Below are 21,117 nucleotides of genomic sequence, written 5' to 3'. Positions count from 1 at the left end.
AGCAGTGATTCGATGACAGTGATTCAGCACAAACCGGCTCCTGACACATCAGTTGCTGAACAAGGAGCTTCACTTCTTTTCCGCTCGTTTCCCAAAACCAGTGAGTCCGGAGGGTCTAAAAATCCTACTTTCAGTGACCAGTTTCCAATGTTTGCCTTTATCTATGTGGCCATACCTTTTGCAGTTGATTGATCTCCTTCTGCTTGGTGTGAAGGGCCACCAAGGCTTGCTCATGCTCTATCTGCAGCTGCTGCTTCAGCTCTACAGCCTCGTGCATATGCTGGGACAGAGAGAGGGACAGGGTGGGGTTACACTGAGGGGTGACTTCTGACAGCATCCTGAAAGAACCACAATCTTTCTCTACTGATGGTGGCAGAGTGAATATAACTAGACCTTGAAAGCATGAACAGTTATTAGAATATTGCTCTTCCTGGTGCTGAGAGGAGGGCGTACTGGGCTGGCCACCAAAACATGAAGCCAAACCTGAATGGCAATTAGCTGCAGGCACCTCTGTGTTCTGGTGTTTGTGGTAGAACAATGTGCACTTTATGACATGGCAAGCTAAATAACATTTAACATTAAACATTCACCAAAGCCTTACAGATTGAACCAAATTTAGGAAACGTTCTTGACATGTTTTCTTGCTCGGAGTGAGATGAGAAGCTCTCACTCTCATGTATACACGCCAAGTATGAAGCTGCTGCCAGCATCCAGCTAACTTAGCTTCACAGACACATTCGAAAAGGGAGGAAACGGCGAGTTTGGCTCTAATAGAAAGCAACAAAATCTGCCCGTGCAGACACCAAAGCAAATAAGACAATCTCCCGAAATGTCGAACTGTTCCTTTAGAGTCACATTTGGCATTGGGTTGAGTTCACTCTCAGTGTGAAGCGAGTATAAAAAGCTTCTTGTAATGTATATCTATCAGATGCACTCCGGACTGACTCAGACAAAACTGTCACGCATGGTCACCCACTCTGATCCCAAATCTATCCTTTCCAAAATTAGCCGCGTCATGACTATATAGTATCTATCCACTGAGTCACAACCAGCCGCCACAACTCGCAGAAGCAGAGTTAAGGCCATAAGATGTTTCTGCAGGCTTAAGAAGAAAAGACAGCTTAGAAAGCTCTGACATTCATCATTTTCTCTCTGTGTTCTCTCTCCCTTGAAAAAAAGAAAAGCCTCTTTACCTCCCAGAGTGGCTTCGAGGTGTCCTGAGCAGGCAGCCTCTGCTTTGCATAATCAGGGAGAAGCTCTAAGCTGCAGAGGACTGGGCTGGCTGAGAGGCTGTCACTGCAGCCTTAGAGAAAACTATTTTTTAACTCTTAGATATTCAGTGAAGGCTTGATGAGCCCACCTACATTCCCAGCAAACACCCTGTGATGTCACATTGACACAGATAACAGCCTGCTTTACACAAGCCCGCTGCTCCAGCCTATTACTGAAGCCTCGGTGCAGGAGGAGATGCTCCCCGATGTGGCCAAAAAGGGTATTTGTGTGCTACACGACACTGTAATGACGGAGGTATCTGAGAGAGGGGATGTTTACTGCCCAGCACAACTGTAGATCTGAGATCTGAAACCTGTAATTTGGACTTGAATCAGACTAAAAGGGGAACATTTTTACACATCAAAGTCTGCGTGCAGGTCGTATGAAGCCTTTTTTGCCTCCAATGGGAGCTGCATGAAGAGAAAAATCATTATGTAACTTTAAAACCATGATTGACGGTGCTGAATCTCATTAGTTTGGATTGAAGAACCCTTTTAAAAAAAAAATCAAGTCTGTCTTCTTCTGTTTTTTTTGGGTTTTTTTCCATGTTGTGTTTCCTTTCATGTTGTGCTTTCTCCGCCCACACAGCCCCGTGTAATTTTCTCTAAATAGTCTCTTTGTCTTCATAATCGATACACAATGAGAAAGTGACAAACCTTTCTTTGCCGTATTAGGGAGCGGGTCAGTTTTTCTCAGATGGGTACATTTCTCTCTCAAATATCCTGACAAACAGACAATCGATAGGAGATGCACGGAGGCGAGGATTTGTAATGAGAGTGGCTCTCGCGGCGCAGTGAGACTGTGTCTGATTACTATTGGCAGACCAGAACACGATGAAAAAAGAGCCTCTCTATGAAACCAGTGACACTTTACCTCAGGAGTTGCATCACTTTCCTTCTAGAGTTTTCTTAGAAAACAAACACAAACTGGGCTTGAAAGATCTCCAGAACCAAGGGATGGACCAAAGAGTGGGAAGAGTAAACTACTCCAGACTCACAGAACCAATCCCTGAACTAAATCTAGATTCATTTATATAATCTACTCAGTAATTAAATCTCTCTTCTGTAGGTAGGGGAAGGAAATTATTAAATGCTGAAATCCTGCACATTGTAATCCAAGAGTTTGGTGTCTTCAGGATAAAAAGTTGTCATTTAGTGCCAAAACATATTAAAAAAGGATAATGAAACATATATGACATAATGAAAATGCGTAAGTGGAGGGTCGTCTCACCTTTACAACCTTTTCCAGGTTTTCTACTTTGCCTTGGAGTTGGCTCCTCTGCTGCTGGGCCACGTCTCTCTCCTGGCTCACTACAGCAAAGGTCTGTTTCAGCTGGTCATATTCTGATCGCACCTTTATGAACAGAAGGAGTCACGGTTCAGAGGATTACTAACAACGTGGATATATATATATATATAAGAGGCAGACACAACAGAGTGAGGGAACACACTTCCTCTGTTTCAAAATGTGCCCATTATTCTGTTTCGGAAGAGGAAAACAAGCATGGGCGTGTTCTGAGCCTTGCAGAGGACCTACTTTTTACATTTATGAATAGAGGCTGGATTTTTTTTTTTCTCTTTTGGCTGGAGGGTTGATTGGGAGTTCACAGTCTGAAGAGAAATTAATCAGTGCATTTCCATTTAGCCTCGATGAGACAGAGCTGCTGACTTGAGCGTTCTGTTCCTTGTTTCTTCATCAGTCAGAGGCCTTGAGCTAAGCCGGTTCCTCTAAAGGTGGCCTCCTAGGATGGAGCAGACTCATCCCTCAGACGTACTCCAATGCACTCATTAACTAGCAAAACAGATGAGCCCACAACAGATAAGCTCGCTTACAGAATGTGCAGAGCTGGACTGTGGCAAAGGAAACGAGTTCATTCATATTATGGAATCTATGACTCGGGCCGGAGCTCTTATCTGGATATACAAGATGCTTTACATGATAAATCAAATTAGGTAAGTAAAAGAACCCTCTAATATAATATTAGCACAGAACAGAGCAGGACACAAAACCAAACATTAAGAACAGCGGTCTGGTGATGAAACTGTGTCTCCAATAAAGAGACCATGAATGTTCTTTTGTTAGCTGTCCTATTCTAATTATTCAAATATTTCTTTGAAATTTAAACCACTGACAAGGTTAACAAACGGCAGCCTCGGGGGGGACACAATAACACACAATAATAATAACAGGAACACTGAGTCCAGCACAGCAGACCTACAATAAATGCAATGATTCTCAGACATAATACGCTCATTTCATTTCGAAATCTGTCAGCGATACTGACGAGCAGAATTTATTTTCTGTGATTTTCTTGCCCATCTCTTCCTTCATCACTCTCAGGTTCTGTCTCTCTCTTTTCTCTTGCTCATGCCTTCACTCTCTGTCTGTGCACAGTCCACTGCCTGCTGCCTGAGTCTCTCACTCATTCGTACTGTACATCCGGTGGGGCTGAATACACTTTTGCCCCACTTTCTTCTCATCCGTGTGCCCACCTTGTCGGTGCACAGATGGCATCTTTTTGTGCAGCACAGAGGAGCAAAAGCTCAGAGCTCAGACCCTGGACACGTGTCAAAAATGGCCTCTGTGTGAAAGTCACTATTAGCGCCAGAGCGGCTAATCGTCTACTATCACAGACGGTCTCTGTCTGGGTCTGAGCGCATGTTTATGTGTGTGTGTGTGTGTGAGGTGAGAGACTCTGACTGACTGCGCCAGTGAAGACACAAGGATAGGAAAGGAAATGTAGAAAGGATGGAAGACGTGACTTTAATACCACATATATTCTGCGGGTGAAGGAGCCACATGAAAAAGCAACAAATACACACAGGAAGGCTGCAGGAGTTTTGATCTGATGGATCACAGATGTGACTGACGTGACAGACATTTAGAAAACATTGTGCACGCGATACGTAGCCCCTCGATCACCTGTAGTGAAATTCAGCACATTTTGCCATTGATCACGGCCTCACTGACCGCTGATCACCACCGTGTGACGTCCTTGCAGCACATGCTGGTAGGCCGAATGTGTGGATGCCATACCTGGTCATACTTGGATGCCTTCAGGTGGTGGCTGATCAGCTCAAGGTTCACACGATTTTTCTCCTGCAAGGCAGCATGGAGCTTTGCTTTCTGAAGAGCAAGGGAAAGAAAAGAAAGTTTAGTGTGTTTTCAACATGACAACACGTGACCGTCCTCGTCGTGAAGACTTGCAAAGATACCTGACGTGCATCATGTATGCGAGCCACACAGCGTAACTCCATCTTAAAACTATTATATAAGTGACAGATGAAAGACTCAGGTTAGTGCCGATCCCTCCCTCCGTCTGTATGCATGTGTGCAGGGCTAAGCTTCTCTCTAAGATGCTGTCTGGAGGACAAAACCCACAGCTGCATACTGTCACCCTCCATTTGGTATGTGGCATTAAGAACAGGGAGGGGGGCTGGAAGAGAGGGATGGAGGGTTAGAGAAAGGAAAGTGGGATGGGAGGATGGTGGGAGAGAGAGGAACAGGAAGTGTGAAAAGGGAGACATATTTAGACAAAAAGACGAGCGGAGGAGATGAAAGGATGGACTAATGGGGTCGGATGCTGAATGTGTCAGGTGAATGCTAAATAAGCTAATGAGCGTGTGATGCCAGCAAAACCTAGTGAGCTCAGGATGAGATTAAGTTGCAAACCACGTAAAAGGATTGAAAAGAGGTGTGCAGTTCCCGTCTGCACTCTCCGCTGCCCAGATTCACATTCAGAAGTTGTCTTGCCGCTGGTGCTGCAGGTACTCAAGCATTACATAATTACGGCAGACTCAAACTAGGGCAATGCTCTCCTCCTATCACAGCGCTGAGCATTCAAGAGTGATTTCACTGCGAATGGTCATATCCTGGCACATAATACCACTTCATGCTAGAGCAGTGAGCTCATACTGTTGACTGTCATTCTCAGCATCCCGACTGTAATAAGCAGATAAGTAATTTATAATAGCAGTCAGGCCTTTTCACTGTGCAGCTTTGTCTTTAAACAAAAACCACCAGGAGTCAATCACAGCTTTTGTTTCTGCCGTGCATCCAGCAGGATAAAATGGTGGCTTAAAGACAGATATTACTGCTCTGAAGAATATTGCCCCCCCCCCCCTCGAGTAAAAACATGTAGATTTATAGTCTCAAATAGAGGATTTACCTTGTAGATATGTATGGATTTTAAAGTAAACTAGTGAAAATGTAGATTTGAGTGACTGACGCACAAAAGGTGCTTTTTAAAAGCACAGCTGTCTGAGTTCTTTTTACTTTAAACGGATGAGCTGCAGCATGTAAATGATCACGGCACTGTTATACATCATACATACATGCAATATGCTCTCTGATCGCTCGCCTGACTGCTGTGATATACTCCAGCAAAAAAGGAGCTCAAGCCTTGTCTGCCAGCTTCTGCACAAGAAAAGATAGCGCAGCCCAGAGTTTTATGATCAAATTTATCAGTTCAAATCGAGGAACTCAATAAACCCAAGCCGAGAGGAGAGGAGAGGAAAACAGACAAAGTGAAGGGCCAGCCAGGTCCATCCATCTCTGTGTGTGCAGGCAGAGAGACAACCAGGGCTGTCGGAGGAAGACACAATCAAAGTGAGACACCGATGGAGAACAGACAAGGACAGGAAGACACAGAGACTGGTGAGTGAGTTCACTTGCTGCTCTTATTGTGTAATGCTGTTGCCACAGCACATCGCTGTTGGAACACTGAGCCACACCTACAGCTACAGCAGCAGCAAGGAAGGATCTTGCTCCTCAGCCTCTGACTGGTAATTATGGAGACATGGCACATGATGAGGTGCCCGCCTCTGAGCTGCTACCCCAGGATGGGGCCTTGTAGCGGACACCTTGGGGTGGGGAGCGATGTAAAGATGACTGGGGAGGAGGCTTGTGTTGAAACTTTAGGGAGGGAGGGGACGTTGACACGGACGGGGAGACGGGTCAAGTGAAATAACTTTACAGTTTGACTGAGGCTGCTTGGGTACGATGACAAAAGAAAAACAGAAATGTAGAAAACTAAAGAAGAATAACCTTTTAAAGGCTTCTTTATAAAGCCCCCAGGAATAATGTCTGTTTTTCCACCGCCTCCCACTTCCAGTGAATCACACATTCACAGCTCTGCTTAACACTCCATAACATCTTGTAAAGACAGTGCTGTGCTGCAAAGCCAAGGGACAAACACGCATTTCTGTGCCAATTTAAGCCTTCAATATGCACAAATAAACAGAGAAATCTGGTTTGAATATATGAAAGATATGATAATTAGGCATTCTCTCAGGGAAACACATCCTCACAGGGGATCAACAGCACTCTGAGGACATCTGTCCAGATCTGTGTTTGAGTGAGAGTGTGGCATGCGTGTGTGTACATGTGAATCTGCGCCCGGCTGAGAAATTCTGAGATCCATATGTGCACGCCGAGTGGACAGGCTAGGAGGGGGGGGGGGGGGCTCAACACCACTAATGACTAATTCACTCTGACAACTTCTTTTTCCTTTCTCTGCTGTCTTTCCTCTCCATCTAACTCTGTCTCCCACAAACACACACATACATTGACGCATGCACTTTCCCTCCCATCACCACCGTGATTAGCATTCTCCCCCTAAACCCACTAATTTAGCTGCTGGCCCTAAATCTGCTCCGCTCACTGTGTCCAGCCTCTCGCCGAGCTTCCAGAGTCCCAGAATCTACTGTGCATCCAGACGAGCGAGCGCCTGCATCAGGAGTATTAGTTTATATCCTCTTCTGTACGAGCAAATCAATAACCTTGTAATAGTAACGTTTCCCCACGTGCTTCAGAAAAAAATGGCACCTTTCCACAACTGGCTTTGAGGGGATAGTTTGACGTTCTGGAAACATACAGTTATTTATTGCTGAGAATTAGATAAGAACATTGATTGTTCATTGATACACTTCAGTTTCTGTACAAATCAAACAAACAAAGATTGTGTTATATAGTGCTGCTGCTGGTTTTTATAGTTTATTTGAACCGGTGTCGAATGGAGCAGCCTCAGCCGGTTAGTTTGTTTGTCTTACTGTGTGACTTTGGTGTCTTAAATGGTCGGTTTGGATTCAAACTACCGTGTTAGCTCACTGGACGAGGCAGCAGCAGCACAGCGAACCCGTTTAAACCTGCAAGTTTAAATCAGTGTTTTTGTGAATGGAGTCTGGTGACTGTGGAGAAAGATAAAGAAAAAAGTGACTGACTGACAGCAATGTGAAGTGGTGAAAATATTCTAGATGTAGCGTACACAATGTTTTTTAGGTGTGCTGTCTTCTCAAAAGTGGCGCCGTGCTGACCGCCATCTACTGTAGGTATTACACCCACTGTGTTTAAGTACCTTATACAAAACCACTTCAAATAATCCTAAGTAGCCCTTTAAACTAAGACTTCCACGCTGTGCCTTCATGTTAAAGGGGCATTAAAGTGGTATCAATGTTCTCATCTAACCCTCCGAATCAGCTTATTTCCCTTATGTCAAAGTGCTTCTTTACGGCACAATGAAGTGAGGAAAGACTTGAACAAATCGTCATCAGGCTCTGGCTGTAAGTGCGTCTTACCTTTACAGCTTTACCTTTGGTGTCATAATCCTCTCTAGACACACAGATGTCATGTGGTGTAAATTATCAGACAAATCGAAGCCTGATTCCACTGTTTGTTTGATCTGCGTGTCTTCCTGGCGTGTCGTAAACAGAGAGTGGTGCTCCGGTGTTTGTTTCAGCCCTGTCGTCTTTGCATTCACTTCAAAAACAAATTTTGGTCAACACTGGAGTGTTTTTGATCATCATCGCATGAAGATGACAAATGTTAGCATTGGGCCTGACTGTATCAGCTCAAGCATCAAGTTGCCTTTGAGAGCAGATCCTCAACAAACGTGGATCGAAGCCTACTCAGCCTCCACCTGCTCACCAGCTCGGTTAAAGGCTGTGTGGTTGTGGAGAAGCTGCAGGAGTGAAACTATCACAGCCTCGTCTTCAAACTGAGCCACCTGAATGTCTGGGAGATGTGGGCGAAGCACGACTGTAGTTGCGACAATCTCGTGACGAGGCCACGTTGACTGGGAGGGTGCGAGCTGTACCATAGATAACACAATTACAACATATTAGATTTAAGCGATGCCTCTGGTTACTGCACTATCATGCATCACTGCATCAGCAGTTCATGTGAACTCTGCTTCTTCTGGTCCAAACCAGACCAGGAAGTTACTCTGATTCGGCCGACAAGACGTCAGCACATAAACATTCATTTGGCTCCAGGTATTTCCCACTGGGTGCTGATTACCTGATAAGGAGCTGAGCGGGAAGTAATTGAAAATAATTCAATTTGATGTACTTACTTGGATCTACTGACAGTATTCATACTGATCCAAACTGGGTTAGACATGAATGGAGGAATCTTTAAATAATCCCCTGTCGTCATTACAGAACACACTCAGCTTTGCCTAATCAAACGTTCTTATTTTTAAAGCTTTTTGTTTACGTCCGCGCAGCCGTTTTTAGCAGCGAAGGCTTTACATTTTGAACACGCTGCATTTAACAGTGATGCAGGCTTCAAAATTATTTAAGGAAGTGTTAATCTTTTGAATTGTGGATGTGCCACTTACGAATAAAGCAGCCGTTAATGGGAATTATGTGTAGCGTTCAAATCCTGCCTCTTGCAAGCCAACACAAGAGTACACGGGCCGGATCTGGGATTTGTTTAATTTGGAAATATAGGTTTTGTCTGATACTGCTAATATTACGTATATATGCAGTGTTTCAGGCAGAATAATCCAGCAGCTGCTTCAGTTATAATGGAGAGGTTTTTAATGAAGACGAGATGAAGGATGAAATGACGGGTGCAGAGATTTCTGCGATGGCTACTGCTGACTCTAAATGGGATTCTCGTGGGTGGAGGATTGCTACTGTTCTCCCTAAACTCCTGGGGGGATTGTCATTAATCAGATGGCACGGTGGAAACACTCTGTTCCACTTGGAGCGCGGCGGAAAAGACACTGACAACATCTGCTGTCTTCAGTGGGAGCACCAGCAGAGCCACAGCTAGAGCTGCAGCATGTGTCCGTTAACGCTGGTCCGTCAATGTATGGCCTTCATGTAGAGCGTTCACTTCTGTGCTTTCTGGCATTAAATCATAATATATGATTATGTGATTTTGACAACAGCAACTCCATGAGAAAGTTAAACTGGAGTTCATGACTAAAGTTTGGAGAAGAGATTATATGAGACAAATCTACTGTCTGTACAGAGACTGTTTCCTCACCTCATTTTCAGCCCAAAGATAAAGCTTTATCTCCACTCTGTTTATCTTTCTAAGTTAGTGCATAAGTACAGCACAGGCTTGTGGTTTAAACTGATCCTCAAACAAAAGGCGTCACACCACTGAAGCAGATTATTTCACTTGAAATAACTTGGAGTATAATGATACTATAACCTCCAAAGTTTGTGCGGAGCAGTTTGTGCATACCAGCAACTGTGAGTGTATCTGTGTCCAAGATTGTTCTGCATTTATGCGGTTGGGCAAATGGATTCAGAGCCATGACCGGTGTCCCTCCTCTAAAAGCTGCTGCAGCATCACCAGGACCGAGGACAGCTCCTCCACTGGGACCTTTTCAGCCACCGTGGGTCAGAACAAACGTCTTCTTCACAGTCTGCGATTCAACTCTTACGTGTCGTTTCACATTAAAAATATAAACAGTTGCTTGTACATTCTAAGTAAATGTACTCACATAATTCAGGAGTAGAAATCACCATCTGTTTTCATCATGGATCTGTTCTGAATGCTATGAAAATGCTATGCTATGAAAATTAAAGGTTTTTTTCCCACTACTGGAGCAGTGACTTGACCTTGATGTTGTTTGTATGAAGCACATTTAAGAGTTAAGACCAGGTTTGTGTTGTCAGCTGACTCAGGGGCCATTTCTGAAACACTTGTCGTACCATGAAGTTCTAGCATCACATTGCACAAGTATATTTTTACGGATGCCCCACTGCCAGCACATCCTGAGACCAACTTCAAAAGACATGCTATCTGATTAAATGTTAAAGGACTAAAATATACTCAGCCATTAGTATGATAATTTATTGCAAACCATTTAACAACAGTAGAGTGTGTCCAAAAGAGGACACACTTTCAAGGTTGACGTTAACTTTGAGGCAGTTGTACGTTGGCATTGTACATCCCCACTTAAGGAATTGGTTATGAAAATGAGGGACATTTTGGAGATTTATTATGTAGCATTTGCAAGGTCTTCACTGCAGCATAAAAGATGATATATAACACAGACTTTGTCCTCCGAAGGGCTCACAAGAGAGTGTGCGACTTGTATCCCACTTAATCTTTAGCCAAACATCAGCGTCTTTGGCAGACTGTCGCAAGTCTCAAGAGCATTTTGAGATCAGTCGGTTATAATGCCGTTAGTACTGTGCATTACCTTTGATTTACAACATGTGCACGACACCTGAGCAGCTCCTTCATAAAAGCTGCACAGAACCCTCACAAACAGCAGCTTCCTTTGACCTTAAAGTCACACAGTGCTCGTGTGTGTCACTTATTCTGCAACCTGTCGCGTTGCTCGTCTTTTCTTTGTGTTTTGTGTTTTGTGTTTGACAGTGATGTCATCAATAGATAATTCATCAAAATGCCATCAACTGTTATAGTGCTAAGTATTATCAGCTGACATTCCTCTAACCCATGCCACCAATGTGTCTCCACAGGTGCCTCATTCATAAAACATGAAGTGTGGCTAATCTAGCTAGGATGCTATTGTGTGTGTGTGTGTGTGTGTGTGTGTGTATATATGTGCCACAGTATGTCGCAGCCACGAGACTTAGAAGGCCATTTAAAAAAGTGTACACTGTGGACGCAGATGGCAGTGGGTGATGCCGATATAGTGAAGAGTGAGCTGGAGTGTGAGTGTGTGTGTGTGTGTGTGTGTGTGTGTGTGTGTGTGTGTGTGTACATGCAAGCCTGAATGACTTGCATAACTAGCGTCTTGAGGCAAACATGAGCCTTAAGCTGTTGTGCATCCAGTGTTCCAGACCCCTCATCTGAATCCTAAGGTTTCAAAATCCCTAAGAATTATTCATGTGGCAAGAATTACCTCACGTATAAACACACAAACACGCTCTATCAAGTGAAAACCGTAAGCATCCCAACAAACTGAGGGAACCCCCTATTGTTAGTGGATATGTAAATAAAAAAATGTCTGAATATGAAACATGTGACTCACTCCTGCAGATTTAACAATGTGGATCAGCTGCAGCTTGAATGGAGACCCAGCCTACGCAGTCACAAACATTCAATATTAACAACATCTCAAACCCAAAAGACTCGACATCGGGTCAATGTGGCAACGGAAATCTTATGCAGATACAGAATCTTCTTAGAGAGAAGGAATCACTGCACAGGAAAGATTTTATCAAGAACTGTTCAGAAACTCAAATCTGTGCACAAATAAAGGGTCTTCAGGGATCTGTAGTTTAGAATGTTGCTCACCTACTTTCTTGAGCAAATGTTTTGTTTAAACATCCTGGTTTCTCTACATCCTGTCATTTGTGTTTTAGTGTGTGTGTGTGTGTGTGTGTGTGTGTGTGTGTGTGTGTGTGTGTGCCTGCCTCTCACAGAGCAGGAGACAATCCAGAGCTTTGTGGAGGGGAGAAGACGGAGGAGAGGCAGGGAGAGGCCCGTGCTACCGTCAGGAGAGATTAACTTCTCCTCCACGTAACACACATCCTCATTCACCTCCCTGTTCGACCTCCTCTGTCACTTCTCCTGCTGCTCATCTGAGCTCTGCTTAGTTTCTGTAATGTTTGTGCTTGTCTGAGCCTTGTATGCAAACCTCTTTATACACTTTGTACACTGTTTGCTTTTGAGTCTCCACAGAGGCTCAGGGAGGCGATCACACAGTAAGAAAGACAAGAAGTGTCAAACTCCCAAGAGATAACTTCCTCTCCCATTCATTTCAACACGTTTCATCAAACTAAACAAACAGCACCAGTGCATGTGCATGTTAGAGCCCTGTAGAAATCTGCAGTTCACAAGCGACAATCTTTCATGAAGAGTGATGTTGCCACCATTTGCAATCAGCTATAAGCAGAGCTCACAAATCACTCAGTGCTGCGCTGCAGTGGGCTTTGATTTTACACCTTTACTAGACAGCATGAGCGGAGAAATGACAGGGAACAAGAGACAGAGATGCAGCCAAGATCTACTGCATCTGTTTTCTGTCACTGGATACTTAAAGTATTGGTTTTGAACCGTTTGTCAGACAAAACAAGAATTCTGAAGATGTCACATTGCATTTGCACAAAAAGCCCTGAAGTCATCTATAGACTGCAGTACCAACAATCTTAAAAGTTCACTGCATGTCACACTGTGCAAGATGGATCTAATTAAGTCTTGATCCCAATGTGTGCCCGACTGTATGGTGTCAGTTTTCAGGCCTGTCAGAAGGTGGATCGCAGAGCCACAATGTAAATAGAAAACAAAAACAGATGCAAGCAACCAGACCAGGAATCTGATCTTTCATTCTGTGAATCTTTATGTGCTGGACGATCCAAGACCACCGTTTGTGACTGCGTTTCTCTCATGAGGCCTTTAATGATGGCGGCACAGGTCACAATTTCTGAAAGTTTGATGCCAGATGTGAACTGCACTTTCTCCCATATTAACTTTGAGTGTGTACTATGTACATGTGGACATGCAGAGGAGCTCCAGCTGTACTGTAGATGGAGGGCCCTCTGGGGAAAAACACTGGCCTCTCTAGAGAATACACATGCCCCACGGAAAGTATTAGGGCATGGGAGTGTGCATATGGAAGTGTGTGTGTGTGCTGTATGTACATGCTGTGGGAGCAGGCAGTGAGAGTGAAATAGGGCTCCCCCGACGTGGGCAGCAAAGCTTCCAGTCACATTGATGACATAACACATTTGATGTGAACAGGACCTATTGTTCCCTCCGGCCACACAGAGAATATCAGAGGGCTGGAAAATAAGTTCTGAGGAAGATCAGTGTAATGCTAATGAGGAGCCCAAGAGCTGGTTAGGGATTACATGTGCTTCAATGGGCCTTCATGCTCACATAATGCTTGGATGGACCCTCGTGCTCAGAATACACAAGTGCACACACACATACACACACACACAAACACAATCACAAGCCTGCATATAAATGCTCAAGCACACACAAATCCATAAAACTCGCTCACACACCCAAACGACACCAGGGGTGCACACACACGTGTCTATGTGTGCATACACAGACACGCATGCAGTAGCTGCAAATGCACGCTCACATGACCCCAATCTGCAGCAAAACATACTGCACAGGTGCTAAATAATTTACATCTGACCCCATTGCACAGTTGCTAAAATGTACAGTATGCTAGAAATAGACTGGTAGAGCCTAAGCCTTTGGTTTAAGCACTAACCAGTGGTGAGGAAACCTACGGGGGCCTTCCAATCTAGACCTACACACAAACAAATGATCTCACCTGCTGGATGTATATCACAAAAAAGGGCACTTAAGGACACACTAAGGTTCTTCTGCAATGCTAAATAGTACAAAACCTGCATTTTATGCACATCAGCAGATGCTTCAAAATGTTGCAGACCATCTCCTAACAAAGACAAAGCTCTGGGAGAACACTGTGCTAGTGTTGGCATCTTTCCACTGGCTGCCAGAAGACTTCTGAATTCATTACAATATGTTTTGTTTTTATCCATCAGGCACGAGACACCGAAGCCCCTGAGCACATTTCATTTGATCATCATTTAATTGACTTAAAGTCGCTCGGTGTCGACTGGACGCTGCACAAAATGCTAAACTTTGAAATAGTTTCTGCTTTCACAGTCACAGTAGATCATGAATATCAGTCATTCATATTCACTTGTTTTTCTTAGCATACGTGTTGCTCTTGTGATTTTAGCAGCTGTGTTTTGTGGCCTGTACATTTGTCATTACCAGTCTGATATTTTAATCACCGCTTACTTTGCATATCTATTTCCTATCCTCTACATTATTAGTGCACAAGCTCCTGAATGGTGCCTCTTGTGAGCAGAGCACCGATGCAGCCGCAGTGCAACATGAGAAAAAAAGAATTGGGGCTGCTACCATGACTACAGCGCTAGCCTTTGACCAAAACATGCAAAGCACCAGTTTAATCTCTCATAGACTTCCGCCCCGTCGAGCTCACAGATGTCTGGAGAGTGTCCCGTCAGAAAAATTTGGATAATGAGACCTTGGAATTTAAAAACACTCACTTGCAGAAGAGATGCAGAACATCTGGTTCGCATCCTCTGGGTTCAAAAGAGGTTCTCCCAGGTGTAACCTTACTCTATCTAACAACAGATCGATATGTGTCAAGGATTTGTTAGCTTGTATTTCTGTTCAGGATTCAATGATGTAAATATGGGGAATTCTATAATGGCTCCTTTAGCGCCGCACGGCAGACGCTGGTGACCGAGTTTTGGGTCTCAGGTGAGCAGGACTCAGTGACACACAGCAATAGGTGACAGTTACAGGAGCACACGTCCTGTCATGTCACCTGCATCCCAACAGGCTGGTCTATCTGACATTGTGTACTCCCCCTTATCCCCCCTTCCCTCCCTCCATGTAGCTGCCCTTGGTGTTCAGCCGACCAAAGGTTCCTGTCCTCTGTTTAATCATTCAAGCTCTTCCAGACACAAAACACTGAGGAAGAGAAGAGGAGAGAAGAGAAGTGTGAAGGGAAACGTAAAAAAAAAAAGACAGGGGCACACGACAGGTACAATTTAGGTAAGAGAAGGTAATCAGGAAGTTATTTAGAGCAACGAAGAGTGAGAGAAAAGTGCGATCGCGAGAGAGAAGAGCCTAAGGAGAAGGAGAAAAAGGCAACAGAGAGCGAGAGGACAAACTAAAAACAGTGGTGACAGTGGGAGACAATTAGTGTTGCGGAATTAACAGGCTTTTTATCAGCATGATCCTTTGCTAAAGGGCTCACCTAGCCTGGAGGAGGCATGATGAAATTATGTAGCGATACAAAAGCACATAGGCCACAAAATGAAGTTTCGGAAAGGTCACTTTGCTCTGCTCCACGTATGCCAAAACTATAAACAACATCGTATAACTTGAGTGGGGGTCATAGAGGCTTTTAGTGATGTCATCCAGAGGACTGTACACCTTGTCTGTAACTGATAGTCAGTCAAGGGATGTAGAGGCAGAAATACGTTTGTGTGAAAATAAATGTTTTTCTATACGTTGTATTTTAAAAAAACGTGAGATCGGTGCCTGATTACCCATCTGCACCCGTTTATGTCATGAGATGGGGAATCATTTGGAGAGGAGGAAGTACAGCACCTGCATGACAGGATAAATTAAACGCTACTTTATCAAACTGCATTTGTACTTCAATCAAACATCCATTTACCACCGACTTGCCCTCTCTTCCTGCTCCCACTTTGCCTCTTTGCCCCACCCTTCCTCGTCCTTCTTTATCCCTCTGCAGTGCTCTGTGTCTTTCCTTTAATATAACTTCTGTGCATCTTGAGAAGCTGCCAGGAAATGTGCGGAGGAAATGTTCCTTTATTGTTTCCCTCTCTGCTTCCCCCGCTGGCTAAATGACATCAACACTTATGGCGTGTATGCTAGCAATCAATACAGAAGTCACTCATATTCAGGCGTGTGTTGCATGTACACACACACACACACACACAACGGGGGTGGGGGTGAGGTGAGGGGAGGGGATGATGGGGTTGCTATAGAAACTGTTCTCTTTCAGGTGTGGAGTGTCAGGATGATAAAAAGTAGCAATGAAGTATCACATCCAACATATCTGATGCCTTCTGAGTTGTGTGAATGTGCCAATAAAAGCCGTGTCGTTTATTTGCTATTTAAGCCGGCGGGACGGATGAAACGTTAGGATACCAAAGAGGCACAGTTAGCGTGCTCACTAAGCAATAAAATAATGTGCACAGGACTAAATCATACCACACACGTACGCAATGCACAGCGTAGAATCGGCTGTACGTGACGTGGATGTGCAGTAGAGCTTCAGAGTACAGTAACTGTACGCACGCTTGGATACACTCTGTTAATAATACAGTGGAAATGTGGGGGAGTGTGTATGAAGGCATGTAATCCACAGTAAATGTGCGATTGTCTCTGTGCATGTAAAGTATACAAAGGCATGTTCTCCGTCTCCACGTGTTAGCACATGTGTACATGTGTGTGTATTGATACGTGCTGCCACGCCCCTGTCAGGCTGCTCCTGCTGAGGGATCATGGCGGCGCCTGTATGTCCTGAGGAACATTTTGATAAGTCAAGAAGGCTGTCTTTTGGCTGCCAGACTCACTGATAATCTCAGGAGAGGAGCAAGGAAATCAGCCATGAGACTGAAAACACAAGTTTCATTTCCCCTATCTCCTTTCCTCCCTCTCTCCTTCTCGCCCTCTGGCATCCAACTGAACGTCAGCTGGCACAGCCTCGCAGTCTGCCGCACGGAGATGAAGAAGTGGAAGAAGAAATGGGAGAATGGTGCAAGAGGAGCACGACTGGGGACGGGGTGGGGGGGTGTGGGGGGAGTGGGTGGGGTAAATTGTCTCCATCAGTCCTACAACCTGATTTTCATACCAGAGAGAAAAGAGATGATTGACAGAGAGAAGATGTGAAGACAGAGAAAGACAAAGTTCCACTGGTACAAAGCAAAACGCTGTGAGAAGAGAGTCAAGCAGAGCCGTGTCTCTCCCTCCTCTGCTGTAGGTCTCCTTTGGTCTGTCACCCTCCCACACAGCCATATATTCAAACATATGCATGGTGCAGGCGTATGAACCGCGTGTATTCTAACCTGCACACACTTGTTTTAAGCCTGGATAGTAACACACCCACATCCAGCAGATACACCAAAGCGGCTGCTGACTGGCTGGCAGAACAGGAACAGCTTTGATTTCTCTCTTTTCAGCGTCTGACCCGCTAAAACCAACTCCATCAAGAGGTTCCTGCATGTTTGGACTCAGGATAGGACCTGAAGTTAGAGTGAGACATGACCAACTTCTGTTTTGTTGCAAAGGTTTTTTTTATACTGGGAGCAAAAGTATCATCTCGGGCAGAAGTTTAGCTTATAGCCTATCGAAATACCAGTTCTCAGCTCTTTAAACACGTTAAAGCCTCAACTATGAAAAACCCTCCATCACACAGGTAGCAACATATTTTACATTCATAGCCGCAGCAACGATGTGTTTTTGGAACAAATATCAAAGACAACAACACTTTGTGTGAGCAACATTCAGCAACGAGGGAGAGAGCGATCCACATGTTTAGTATTGAATATGTCACGTTGGTTCATTTCTTACCTAAATAAGGACAACAGGATTGTATGTATTCTGGGTGGAGTAATAATTCCTAATATCTAGTCTAACCTCACTGATATAAACTGGGTTGACAAAATATCAGAAACACAATTTAGTCTCAGTCTCCAAATGGGCCGTAAAGTTCAATCCCTACCTAACACAAGGTAAGAACATTTTACTGTGGGTGTGCCTAATAAAGTGCACACACACAAGCACGTATAGTAAGAGACTTGATTCATGATATGTGAGTGGTGGAAAATGTCAGTCAGCCACGAGTGGGTTAATATTCATCACCAACACCTGGCAACCCCTCAGCAGGCAGACAGGAACCAGGAAAAGCTCAGGTTACTGATGCTGATAACGTCAAAGAGCACACACACACACACATAAATCAATTTGTTTGACAAAGCACCACAGGTTTGTCTCTCTCCCAGTGTCTAAGTGATCCCGTGAACATGTGTCTACATATGTGGTTTTGCAAAGAACGCTTGCATGAGCACACGTACAACGCTCAGGATCATATTCATGATCTGACAGCAGGAAGAAAAAAAAAAAAAAAAGGCAGCTCTAGCCCTTAAAAATCCACGCACACAAACACACACATTCTCACATGCACATAGAAACCTTAGCGAGCCACAAACACACCATAAGACCCATTCACCGTAACCCCACCCCCCACCCCTGAACACACACCGCACACACCCACACATCTCCAAACAGGTGGCTCTGCTATAGTCCAGAAACAGAGAAGCTGGACGTTGCTTTTTCCTCATCAAGTTCCAGAGGAGACAAAATGTACAAATCCTCCTCTGCTTCCCGGCTCTCTGTGGACGCCGGTCTCCTCCTGCAGCAGCTGCACACACAGGTTTTCCCCAGCTGCTTGGCTATGCTAACCCTGTGCACTATATATAGGACTCAACTGAGCTAAATCAAACACAAACACACTCGGGCCAATGATGCAGAGACAGAGACACACAGCAGCAGTGAGGAGGAGGCAGAGTGGTGATAAAGGATTAGTATTTACCGTGGGTGTTGGCTAGCACGGGAGCATCTTGACTGAGGTGTCGTTTACTCCTTCTTCCTCCTTGCTCTGATCTCCTCCCTTCTTTCCTGCTCTCTCTGGGTGGGGAATTGTCAAACGGCTGCAGCAGCAGCATCAGTAGCAGCTCCGGGGCCTGCGTCTCTCTCTCTCTCTCTCTCTCTCTCTCTCTCTCTCTCTTCCTCTCTTTCCTCCACCCCCTCTCCACACACTCTCTCTTTCCTATTCTCCCTTTCCTCTCACTCTCTCCCCACCCCCGAAGACCCTCCTCCTTAACACCCTTCCTCCATCATTTTCTCCTTTTCTCTTCCGCGCTCTCTCTCTCTCTCTCTCTCTCTCTCCCTCTCTCTCTCTCTTCCTCTGCTCAATTTCCCCCTTTCTCTCTCCCGCTGTACGCGTGTGCAGCGAGCTGCGGAAATCCACTCTGTTGAATTAATCAGTCAGCTCCACTGCTACAACCATCAGCTACATCAGAAGCCACTGTTAGGAGGAGAGGTACGCTTGGCAATAGCAAGCAGACATCTTGGAGTCTAGGATCCACATAAGGACGGTTTGTTGGAACGCTGCCCTGCACAACCACAGTCTGGACCCTCCTGCCCGTCTGCCAAATTGACTGAAATGACAGCAGCCTGCATGACGCTGGCTTCACGTCTTAAGCCATGACACTAATTGAACACGGTCTTGATCGATGCCACTTTCTTTTTTCTTTTCAAGCAAACACTCATCTGATAATGACAATCATGGTGGTATTAATAAGCAGGATAGAGCTCAAGCTGGTAAATCCTGTGGAAAAGCCTGGAACTGGATTATTCAAAGAGGACAAATGTATTTAAGGTATAAAATGATTAATATATATAATATAATTTAACATCGTCCTCAGTCATGTGGGCCCATTTAAACTGTTACTGTATATTTGTGGCACTGCAGTAATCACAGTACAACATTTGAGTGTAACTGTTTTTCCAGCAGATGTGACAATATAATTATGATAATTCTATTTTATATGCAGTTAATTAAATATTTTCTCCCAAGACATGGGGCGCTGGTTTGAAGCCCATCATCATCATCAGCTGGTTGCAGGACGCAGTCGTTCAGAAAAAAGTCAAAATCTGCATTGCAATTTTAAATTTGCCTTCAGTTTGATAGCACAGCAGCAAAGGTTGGGTTTGGGTGGGAGCATACTGAGCACACACATGGACAAGGGGAGGAGCTATCTGAACACTTTCTAATTGTTTGTGTGTCGAGGAAAAACAAGGTAACTAAGAGTCAGACTGGCTGTAACTAACTTGGTCCACTGGTGGTTCAGGTGTGTCAGTGTGACCCCGAGCGGTGGAGCAGCAGCCATCCACAGAGCCATGCACTATTGTGGTCCACTGGAAACACAATCCAACACACTTTTTGTGTTAAATTCAATATGTATAAAATGTGGGGCTACATTTCATCCCCCATGTGACCAATTATTCCATTTTCGGTCTGCTCCAACTCTAATCCTGACAGCTTCACAGCTTTTAGCCTTTAACTACAACACATAACACACTTGCTATCACACTGCCTACACTGCCTTGTCACAATGAGTAATTATATCATATTGACATCAGCTTATGTGTGGGGGCTCATGCGTGTCCAAGCATGTGTATGTGTGAGTGTGAGTGTGGGTACGCCACAGTTAGCCCTTAAAATGATTTAATCCGGTTAAGGGGATTTTCAATTAATCCAGGAGGACCCTACATTTTGACAGAGCTGTATTTTTAGCACATTTTCCTTCTGATGCAACAGAGTTTACTTTCCCTTCCACTTTCAAGGCGAATATGACTCAGTGCGCCCACAAGACAGACCGCAGAAATTTGTTTCGGACACTTGTGTCAGTGCACGCCCTGAAATCAAGCCAACGCTGGACATTTATGTAACTATCTGTCCCTGCCTCTCTCTGCCAATACTCACTGGTTTTTTTTCTGTTACTCCTCCAGCCGGCTCTGCTCAGGAAGCAGCACAGTGAGGTACATTATTATTATTACTGTTATTATTATTGGTAGCCGTAGTAGCAGCAGTACTACCGAGGTGATGAGGGGGATACTACACCTCTTGTGTGCTGCGTAGTGATAAATTACTGCCTCTGTCCGTGGTGCTGAAGTAGCAGGCGGATTTGTTATCGTGCCTTTTTCTCTCCGTGTTGTCTTGGATCATTGATATTTTCTAAACATGCATTAGAAATACTCAGCTCTATACTATACTGTGGCCAAGATACTCTATAGGTGATCATGAGTAATAAGAAATCTATGAGTATCTATACTAGATGACTTACTGGGGTCATAACGAGCAGTTTAGTTGGATTTGGAAGTTAAGTAAACAGTTGATATAGACTTGAAGATATTCAGGATCAGAGAGGAAACTGAGAAGCTTCTGGTCGTTCCTGCAGCTTTGGATGTTTCCGAATTTCACTCGTGTTATCATTTAAGTATGATCCACTC

The 21,117-nt window shown here is 44.5% G+C and overlaps 1 protein-coding gene and 1 long non-coding RNA gene across 2 annotated transcripts in view; both read right to left on the bottom strand.

The window, feature by feature from the left end:
• Window positions 1–21,117, bottom strand: part of LOC139219083 (uncharacterized) — a 348,076-nt gene that overhangs the window by 99,532 nt on the left and 227,427 nt on the right. The window lies entirely within an intron of this gene.
• rimbp2a (RIMS binding protein 2a) overlaps window positions 1–21,117 on the bottom strand; it is a 51,879-nt gene that overhangs the window by 18,919 nt on the left and 11,843 nt on the right. The window contains 3 exon segments of the mRNA XM_070850716.1: window positions 168–280; window positions 2,503–2,625; window positions 4,309–4,398. Coding sequence (XP_070706817.1) covers window positions 168–280; window positions 2,503–2,625; window positions 4,309–4,398 — 326 coding nt within the window.

This window comes from Pempheris klunzingeri, chromosome 19, assembly GCF_042242105.1.
Source record: "Pempheris klunzingeri isolate RE-2024b chromosome 19, fPemKlu1.hap1, whole genome shotgun sequence".
In the NCBI taxonomy this organism is placed as follows: Eukaryota; Metazoa; Chordata; class Actinopteri; order Acropomatiformes; family Pempheridae; genus Pempheris; species Pempheris klunzingeri.
This window is presented reverse-complemented; position numbering and strand designations above follow the sequence as displayed.